The 10,166-nt window shown below is 44.7% G+C and overlaps 1 protein-coding gene across 1 annotated transcript; it reads right to left on the reverse strand.

Moving 5' to 3' along the window:
• Window positions 1-5,229: 5,229 nt before the first annotated feature.
• On the reverse strand, window positions 5,230-6,244 carry LOC118266015 (general odorant-binding protein 1). The gene is made up of 3 exons (XM_035579351.2): window positions 6,082-6,244; window positions 5,823-6,003; window positions 5,230-5,746 (listed from the first exon to the last, which is right to left on the reverse strand). The coding sequence occupies exons 1-3, from the start codon at window positions 6,202-6,204 to the stop codon at window positions 5,556-5,558; spliced, it is 495 nt and encodes a 164-aa protein (XP_035435244.1). The 5' UTR covers window positions 6,205-6,244; the 3' UTR covers window positions 5,230-5,555.
• Window positions 6,245-10,166: the final 3,922 nt, after the last annotated feature.

Raw genomic sequence — 10,166 nt, forward strand, 5'->3', positions numbered from 1 at the left:
AAAAATTTGGGTTTTTAGTTTATGGTTTTTGAAGCCGGTTTTATACAGATACAATTGCTAGGACCAGCCGTTCAGATAGAGTATAATTACAACTATTATCTATTCAGGATCAAGTCACGTTCGTTGTAGCCAGTCCTTGTTCCTAGCGTGGCCGTGGCGTGTGGCATGTGGCGTGGGCGTGTCGTGTCGTGGCGTAGTAGCAAGAACGTGCGCGTTATGTTCAGTGGCTGTGCTCGACCTCTCTGACTAGTACATGGCGATCTGTGGCTCAATCCAATATCGGTTGTTGCTTGATTATTTTGTTATGATAGCTCGTCAAGGAAGTCAATAGTAAATCCGCTTTCGGCTGACACTGGGGTATGGTTCAGCGCGTATCAAGTCAAACTGGTAAAGATCAGTATGTGTACATTTCTGCTCCGACCGACAGGGTAACTTCACAAAAAATTGTTTTCGTTTATCTGTAGATTCCAAGGCCGCCAGTGTATTCCTTTTCGCCTTCCACGGAGTTGGATGTGTGTTTTGAAAACTGAGTTGTTCATAGTTGAGTACAGCGGGAGCGAGTATAGACGTGGTCGCCGTTACACAGCGCAGGCGCACCGTCAGACACAGGAGCACGATCAGGAGGCAGCAGGCGGCGCGGGCGGCGGCGGCGGCGGCGCGGGCGACTGCCATTACGACGATTGCGTCTGTCGTGTCGGAGGGCAGCGTTGATTCTGACTGGTTTCTCAGCCGTCCATTACCTTGTATATGTATGGGTAGATCAGCCCGTACTTTCCGCATACACTGTATTGCAGATAAAACGGTAAAACTTAAGGTAAAAATTAAGAATTTCTGTTTTATCTTTTCGTGGCCGCGGCCCGCAGGTTAAGGTGGCCGGCCGCTTCCCATGCATGAGTGTCTGGGTTCGAATGCTGCCATTTACCAATGTTACTTTTACCTACTTATACATATATGTACTTTTGACTTATTCAGACACTGCTGATGGTGAAGGAAACATCATGAGGAAACCTGGACATAGGTATAATGTCTTTATTCCAAATTATAATTTCGAAATTGCCAAACTACCTTGAACAAGCGTGTGAAGTGAATGGAGACGTATTTGTTCCGCACTTGGTGGGTGATGATGTTGTATGTAAAGTTACCTTACCTCTCCAATTGTTTTACTTTGGTAGGGTGCCTACGTACTCTGATTAGTTAGTCAGTCAAACCCAAAAAAATACGCTTCTGGGCTTGTTGCCTATTTGATTTATAACCGACTAAACAAACCTGACTGCATGTATGTTTAAGTGTAGTCTCGCAGCGGCTTGCGAGAGTTCAGTGGAGCAGTAGTTACCGCGGGCCGCGAGTGTAGCGATGCAGCGCGGCCGGCGCCGGAATGTGCGGGAAATCCCAAAGCGACGCGCGCGGTGCACGGTGATGCTACTGTGAACTCAATGTTTCGTTATTTATTCTAATTGTAGAATGTGCTTCCCTGAAATGGTGACTTTATTCGTTTACAACATACAAACCATTGAATTTTAAAGCCACCGAATGCTGAATGAAGCTCTCGATACCATCAATCATCATCAATCTCTATTTCTCATAGGATTATGTACAGCACTTGTATTGCACTTTTACTTCCAGAGTATATTGCCGTTGTGTATGATTTTCTGTTTCCTTTTAGTAGGTCACAAACCAGTAGGAATACGTAAGCACCTATTCATCACCGTCCAATACCTGATTCTACTAAATCATTTATAAATTGACACATTTGTCCTAAGTGGATTGCCAGAAACCAGATAATAGGATGCCTATAGAACTAATAGTAGTAAAAATGAAAAAGTAGAGTTTCCTATATTGTTATCCGCACCTCGGTAGGAATGAGGTTCACTTATTAGCTGCTGAAAGTGTGTGGCGAAAGCAATAAATTGTCTCTGAAGTCATAATTACTATTATCGGTTAAATTCCAACGCGGCGGCGGTGCGGCGACGGTGCTGTGGCGAACGTAATATACACGTTATTTTTAGCGCCTAGTGCGCAGTTCGTAGCGCGTAGTTCGTAACCCGTAGCACATAGCGTATAGTTCGTAGTTCGTATGGGATTTATAATCAAATGAACATTATGAAGTTAATCTTTTATTGACATTTTTATTTCTTAGTCAGCGCACCTTCGGGTGTGCTGCAGTCTGTTGTCAGACGCCACTTGCTGGGGAGTACCAGCCACCAGCGGCGCCGGCAGCAGGCAGCGGGTGCGCGCTGCGCCTGTACTGGCGGGTGGCGGGCGGCTGCGTGGTGGAGGCGGGCGCCACGGCCGGCGGCGGCGGGTAGTACAGCTGCGTCAGCACGCCCAGCTCCAGCTGCGCGCAGGCCGCGCTCACTAACACCAGTATCCCTAGGCCCAGTACTGTGGTTGTCATCGTCGTAGTTCAGGTTTACTTATTATTGTGTGGTTCAGGGCAGTGCCACGTGCCGCGCGAAACTGAGCACCGCTTGAGTACGTCTCCTGGAAATACCCGCTATGAGGAAAACTGAGAGACGAACGTACAATATGTGAGCTCGGAGCAGTGCGGTCACACTAGGTGAGTCTTTCGATATTAATCGCATTGGATACACACATGATTGTTTATGAAGGAGCATTGTTCTGTTCAAATTGAAATTGATTGGTGGAAAAATAAAATGACCCAGTAAATTAGTCGATAGGAAAATTTGATACATTGTGTGATATTATTTCAACCACTATGACGTAAGCAGCCAATCGGCGCGACTCATTCTTGTATACTTGCCTTCAACAAATAACCAACATTTAGCCATAACGATTAGAATGTGACGATCGTAGAAGATTCAACGATTCCAATCGACAGTCGACTTGAAGAGTAGGACTCAGTCTGCGACCTACACGCGCTCGTCGTTTGCGTGCGCGCTATTTAGCACACGAGGAGTTCTTCAACGTAGGTACAAATGTTGGGCAATAGCTCGTCACGTATGGTCGGCTAGGCTAATCAGACAGACGACCCTCCTTTTTAGAAAAAAGTATAAGTTAGGACTTAGAAGTTTTGTCCATTGCGTTGGAAAATAAAAATATACATACATAAACATAAATTAGAAGTATATAATTATGTGTAAGTACGGGAGCTGCATTTAGTTAGCTTGCTATTGAGTCGCCCAATCTTGTGGCTGATATTTTTTTACTTGATTCGCTGAGAAAGTAGGTATAGTAACCTAACCAAATAAGGCCTATGCCCCAATAAAGCCTATTTTGAAAATTTCCCTCTTCCCGATTTCAAATGATCGCCAAAGTTTTTAGAAGTGTGCATGCACATTACTTAACTAATTTGAGCACAGCAAGCAACCCGTGCCGCGATTATGTTGGAACCTACAGTCGAAAACAATCACGACGTGGAGCGCACTTTAGTTTTTATAAAATTCGAGTAGCGTAAACTGTTAGTATTTTTATATTTATCAATATACGACGTGCCGTGTTTTGTCTGTATGACAATTATACCTTTAGCCATCTCCTCACATAAGTGAAATACCTATAATATCGGTGTATTTCATATAATCGTTGTTTTGTTTACCTATGTGCCATGCCCTAATAAAGCCTACAAAAAAAACGTGTAGGCCTTATTACGGCATAGTTGTTTTTCAGTAATTTCATAGAAAACGGATCACCAGCTTCTGTCAAAAAGAACGCCAATGGATTTTGCAAAAGATGGAAAACGCTGTTAAAATGGTAGAAAGGGGTAAACGGGGTGAATAGATACAGAAAAGCGGTGAATGGATATCGGGAAATTCTTCATAGTATCTATTCACCCTTCGAATTTTATGCACCCTGTTTTACCCGGTAGGCTGCTGCAGCCAAATATAGCTTCCAAAGAAGTACGCACCATCTAAAGAGTGGTTTGACTACACGAAAGCTAGGTCGGTCGCTGAATTGGCTATAGAACAAGAAGTTATACTCATTCGTTTGATTGATGCTGGGGTACCGATGACTTCAAAGATGTTACTTGGGTATTACATGATGAGAAACTCATTGAGCCTGATGTATAATGACCAAAATTAATTAATAAGATCTCATTACATTTATTATAAGCATTGACAAAGTTTTATTATAATTAAGAAGTTGAATACTTACTAGTTTTTATTGAGGCCTTATTAAGACATAGGGTTCCCAATAAGGCCAAAGTGACACTTTAGCTATTTGTATTTACAAAATTGTAATTTTTGTTTCTAAAGACATTTTGATTCCATTATTACAAAGTTTAATAAATAAATATAAGTTTTTGAAATTATCAGCCCATTGTCATTTTAAACCTACGAGCTAGGCGGTAATAAAAATAAGGTAGGCCTTATTTGGTTAGGTTACCTTACATAAACCTAAGTTGTAATAATTACAATGATACTCATCAGGTTTCGAACCTGTATCCTGATGATTGAAAAGAGGGCACACCGGCACATTATCCTCCGTCACTAAAATGGTGTCAGAAACACATGGTACCTGCACTTGCACAACCGCTAAGCTGCAGCTGCATACAGCGAGTTCCAACTATTGTACGTGGAAAGTACTAAAGACTTTGAGGATTTTGTTTTGTAACTATTCCCGTACGTTATGTTTGAACCCTTTTAGTAGATCCGCATTTACTTTGGGCGGACTAGGCCCGTCAGGGGCCCGAGGCGACTAAGCTAAATGAGGCGTGTGGGGTCACGCGATTTTTGTTCCTCACGACATCGACAGGAGGGGTGCTGGACTCTAGGACTCGAGCTGCCGCTATGTTTGCGGTATATCTTCCTCGAATGGCGCGCATAGCACACTACGCTATCGCCTACTCCCGCTCATGTTGTTCCCGAGTGAGTGTGTCCTCCGGTACAAGGGCCCCCTACCAAAGTGAGGCAGGGCCCCATGTGGTGGTGGTTGTTTATAACTTCTCATGCATAAGGTTACGGGTTGAAACCTGGTCAGATTATGTTTACACTAGTGACATACAGTGAAGGAAAACATTAAAACATCAGCAGGAAACCTGGGTTTATAATTTCCAATTATAAGTTTGAAATCGCTAATCAGCTGTGGTGATAAACGTTCATTCTTTCTCCGTGTGAGAAGAGGCCTTTGTTAAGTAGTGGACAGCAATAGATTGAGGTGGACCGACATCAGAACCAGAGTAAATCTAAAGGCCACTTCGATTTTAGATTTCGTAAAAAAATATGAATTTATAAATAAAAAAATATAGTTATAAATAAATTAATAACACTCTGATTTCAGTTTATACTTATAACTTTAATGACTCCAGAACCAGATTGGTGACTGAAATGTCATACTCATGGACTTAATGTTTATTTAATAAATAATCAAATATTGTTATCATTACTTAACTATAAATATCAACCTTAAAGCTAATAGTCAGATCCATTTGCAAGCTTAAGTCGTGAAGTAAATCGGTTGCCGTATTCCGCGGCCCCTACAACTGGGTACTTACATTACTAACTATAATACATACTTCATTATGTATCTAAGAGTCGTCTTATTGCTACACATGTTTCCGTGCCTAGTAAGTATGTGGTACCGGTGGGTGAGACAGCAGGTCAGCGCGCCTCCGCCTCCATGATGAACTCGGTCATCATCATCTCCATGGAGGGCGCGACGCCGCGCTGCACGCACGCCTGCTTGAAGCACTCCGCCACGTGCAGGATGCGCCAGCAGTGGTCCTCCTCGTGGTCGTGCTGCTTCTCGCACGCGTGGATCAGCTCCACCATGTGCCGCGCCAGCACCTCGCCTGCACACACACCGCGCTAGTACACCGACACCGCCGCGCCGCCCGCGACTCCGGCGTCACACAGACTAGTGCTTACCGTTGGGGAAGGACTGGATGAACTGCTCGGTGTTCTCGTGGTGCATGCGGCTGGAGTCGGTGAGCAGGTTGAAGTGCCGGCTCATGCACTGGATGGCGCAGCCCAGCTCGCGGTGCTCGAACTTGAAGTCATCACGCCAGAAGTGGAAGAATTCTTCCATCTTCTCCTCCGTCAGTTGACTCTGAAAGATATTTTTTTTTTATTATTTTTTACGGGTCATGTGGCTACTTGTGATTTTGTTTCTGCGAACAGTGATGACCTCCTGGCGACACTTGTCGAGCGCCTGTCCGAAGCCGAGAGTGACGTCCTTCATGACGTTGACGTCGGCGCGCAGCGGCAGCACGGCGGCCAGCAGCGGCAGCGCGCGCAGCAACAGCAGCATGGCGGCGGCGGTGTGTGTGTGAGTGCGCGTCCGGCGCCGGCGCACGCTATATAGCGCCGCGACGCGAGCTAATGTCTGTCATCACGGAGGAGGAGCTCGCCTGATCACATACATTTCTGCTTTGTTTGGTTTACATAGTAAGCATGCACCTCATTTCATTTTCAATAAGGCTAGGTCGCCAGGTGTATAATTTTATAAACATCAATTTTAATTATATTGAAAATCTGAACCTTCCTTCTGATTATATAAACAGACTGATATCGGTATTGGATTGGATTCTTCTTACGTGTTGGAGAGCCATACTTGCCACAGAATCATAGAAAAATAACGTGAGTGAGATTATCAGAGGGCCACTCCCCACTCTCTGAATCTTCAATCCATCCCTAACCCCAAAAGGCAGGCAATGCACTTAAAGTATGTCCTCAGGAGCTTCAGACGCCCCTAGGTGGGGCCAATTGCGTACCATCAGGCAAACAAACTACGTTTGCCAAAGCAACGCTCCACCTGGTTACTATCATGATACCACATGTCATCATCATCTCAAGCGTTCATCAAACCTTCTCACTTTGTTCTACTTTTGTTTGTTATCATCCAATTTTATTCAGACACCTTCTTCATCTCATATTTCCATTCTATCCGCGGTCTGCCAAAACTCGGCATTGGATCATTTCCACGATCCGAGTCGATCACGAGTCCACGACTCGTACTACGGGTCACGTGCTATGTATGCGGCCAGCGTGGCCCACCCGTCGCCACTTCAACTCGACTACTCGGGTCACTGTGTCTGATACATCACTTTCTTCTCTGAACCCAGCTTATAGGGAGCATCCTGTTTTATTTCAGTGTCTTGTATATAAAACCAGATTAGATTTAGTTAAGTAGAGGAAAAAATGTGTAGGAAACAATTATTATGTGGGTACAAAAGTTACGGTCGGGGCGTGGTTAGCCATGCGCGGTACGTGGTACATCCACAGAGGTCACCCGGCCGCGGCAGGGACGTCATTAGGAGCGCCCGCTCATTAGCCGCCGCCGTGTAATGTAATTAGGTCTCATTACTTCAGCAAATAATTGGACATCGTACAACATGTGATTCCGGCTGCACGTCTTTGTTGTCTTCTCGTGCAGTAGACGCGCACGCCCGGTGCACTATGTTGCACTTTGTTGCATTTACACGTAGTTATTTTATTTGTCCATTGTCTGAACTTAAATCATAATTAATTTGAATCTTCCTGATAATTTGAATGAGTCCACGGAAGTACAAAGACACTGAATCCAGGGCCAAGTCATAGGACACCGGGCTCAAGTAATGTTGGTTACATTTTGAAGTTCTAGAAATGACAGCAACAGACGTTTGTCCGTAGGCAACAGGCTACGTACAAAATATAAAACTTCCGATCAACTTCGATAATAGTGGCTAGTTTATCTGACTTGACTAGCCCACTAAGCAGGAGATATTGTGCACAAGTGTGTGCGCAAACACAGGTGCATACTCTATTCCCTCACGCTCCGAATCCGATGGGACGGCAGCCGACAGAGACCGGAGAGAGGTCAGGCGGAGGACACCGCGGGGTGAAACATCGCTGAACTTCCTGATTCCGGGATAATAATGCTCATTTTACTCAGAAAATGCCTTTTTTAACTGGCGCGGGAATCGAACACAGCAGCCAGTCACCCAACTGAGTACACTTGTACATGAGTGTGAATGTGTAGACCACAACTACGACAGAGACTACCGACGAGCAGAATGTGAAGAAATCGATGAGTGTCCAAGCTGAAGTGGTACATAGACCAGACTCGTGTCGTTGGGCGTTCCATTGTTTGTGTGCCCGAGTGGGAGCTGAAGAGATCGTTTATTGCGTCGATTTTATGGCGTGGTTTATGTAGATTGCAGATATAAGCTAATTAACATATTTGGTGCAGACGGTGCGCAGGCGGCGCGCGGCGGCGCGGCCTCGCTGCAATTAACTGCATGGCTAATAATAATTAGCGATCGTTTGATGTCGGCCGCCTCCTGCGCCCGCGCCGTGTGCGGTACACTATGCGGGTGTTTGTCAGACAGAACGTACAAACATTATATATAAGTGTCACCAGCGCCGGACTTGGATTTCTGGGGGCCCTAGGCGGAACATGTGGTGGGGGCCCTAGGCAGAGCGTGTGGTGGGGCCCTTACTTAATCGCTATTCCTTTTTTTTAAAAGATATGTTTGGTAAACGTCATCTGCTGAACATTAGGCCTCCCCTAATAACTTCCAGGCAGGCGGGTTGGAAGCGTCCTGCGTCCAGCGGCTCTCTGCGACCTTAATCAGGTCATCAGTGAACTTTGTGGGTGGGCGTCGTGTGCTGCGCTTGCCTTCACTCGCGAACCTCCCTACCCCAGCGGCTGTCAGTTCTCTGAGCTATGTGCCCTGCCAGCTGCCACTTGAGCTTGCTAATCCATCTCGGTGACTTTAGGTTGTTTGCGGATCTCCTCATTTCTGTCAAATCAGTTGATTACCATCAGGTGATTCGTATGCTCGTTTACCAATTTATCTCAAAAATATTAATAATTAATATACAGGGTTAAAGGGTAAGTCGACCTAAATCCTTTAAGACGTGATAGTTTACATCATTCCTGACTGATTTGACCATGGGACCCCATATCCCAAACTTAACCGTTTTCAAATTATCGGCATTTTAACTTTTTTGATAAAATTTCCCATTTTTTTGGCTATTTCTCCCTTGTTTTGTCTTTGGTGGCTAAATTTTGTTTTGTTTTTGCTTTTTTGTGTAGTAGATTAGTTGCTTTATTATTTAGAAAACTAAAACTGTAAATAACTGTACCAACTGAGTCGTAGCAGACGATCGAATGTTAAAAAAAGTAAATAAATTTGTGATAAGTTGTTTTTCTTTGTAAGATATTAAAAAAAAAGTCTATGACAACTGTTCTGCAAATGTGCGTTAAAATATCTACAATTCTTCAGCTTTCTGATAAGGTATAACATGATAGGGAATAATTTGAATTCTTTGCCAAAACATCGATGAAGTACTACAAGGTAGTAATAAGAATATCGATATTTAAGCTTCAAATTTAACTTGAGTCAGATAACAAAATAAAACAAACTGGTTCACTTCACTTCAGAAGCAGTGTCAGAGAGTGGCTTTTTTTTTGAGAGGAGATAATCATCAAGTGACTTCTCCCGGGCGAGGCGAGGGAGTGTCAGACTCTTACTGACTAAAAACCACCCTGTTCCTACTCCTGCTTTTCGAGCCGGAGCCCCGGTAAACCCGCTAGGTAGTCCGCAGCTCCGGATCAGGCATCAGCCCTACTGGGCGCCATCTGTGGTCTGATGGCTCTTTGAGGCGCGCGCGGAACGCTACGCGTCGCACGCACGGGTCTGGTTCTGTTCGGGCGGTGAGCTACCCTTGCTCGCCGTCCGCAGGCCCGCACTGGACACTAATTATCCCAATAAGTGGATCGGGAGAGGCGGACCTGTACCGTGGCCAGCTAGAAGTTCAGACCTGACCCCTAAGGATTTTTATGTGTGCGCCTCAAAGAGCCATCAGACCACCACAGATGGGGCCCAGTAGGGCTGATGCCTGATCCGGAGCTGCGGACTACCTAGCGGGTTTACCGGGGCTCCGGCTCGAAAAGCAGGAGAAGGAACAGGGTGGTTTTTAGTCAGTAAGAGTCTGACACTTCCTTTCGCCTCGCCCAAGGATGATTTTCTCCACTCAAAAAAAAAGCCACTCCCTGACATTCCTTCTGAAGTGAAGTGAACCAGTTTGTTTTATTTTGTTATCTGACTCAAGTTAAATTTGAAGCTTAAATATCGATATTCTTATTACTACCTTGTAGTACTTCATCGATGTTTTGGCAAAGAATTCAAATTATTCCCTATCATGTTATACCTTATCAGAAAGCTGAAGAATTGTAGATATTTTAACGCACATTTGCAGAACAGTTGTCATAGACTTTTTTTTAAA

This window comes from Spodoptera frugiperda, chromosome 7, assembly GCF_023101765.2.
Source record: "Spodoptera frugiperda isolate SF20-4 chromosome 7, AGI-APGP_CSIRO_Sfru_2.0, whole genome shotgun sequence".
Lineage (NCBI taxonomy): Eukaryota > Metazoa > Arthropoda > Insecta > Lepidoptera > Noctuidae > Spodoptera > Spodoptera frugiperda.

Excerpts from the sequence above, each read along its gene's own strand:
- LOC118266015 (XM_035579351.2), bottom strand. The coding sequence starts at position 6,204 with ATGCTGCTGTTGCTGCGCGCGCTGCCGCTGCTGGCCGCCGTGCTGCCG. Across the intron at positions 6,004-6,081 it reads TCGACAAGTGTCGCCAGGAG|AGTCAACTGACGGAGGAGAA; the intron begins GTCATCACTGTT and ends AATATCTTTCAG. Across the intron at positions 5,747-5,822 it reads CATCCAGTCCTTCCCCAACG|GCGAGGTGCTGGCGCGGCAC; the intron begins GTAAGCACTAGT and ends GTGTGTGTGCAG.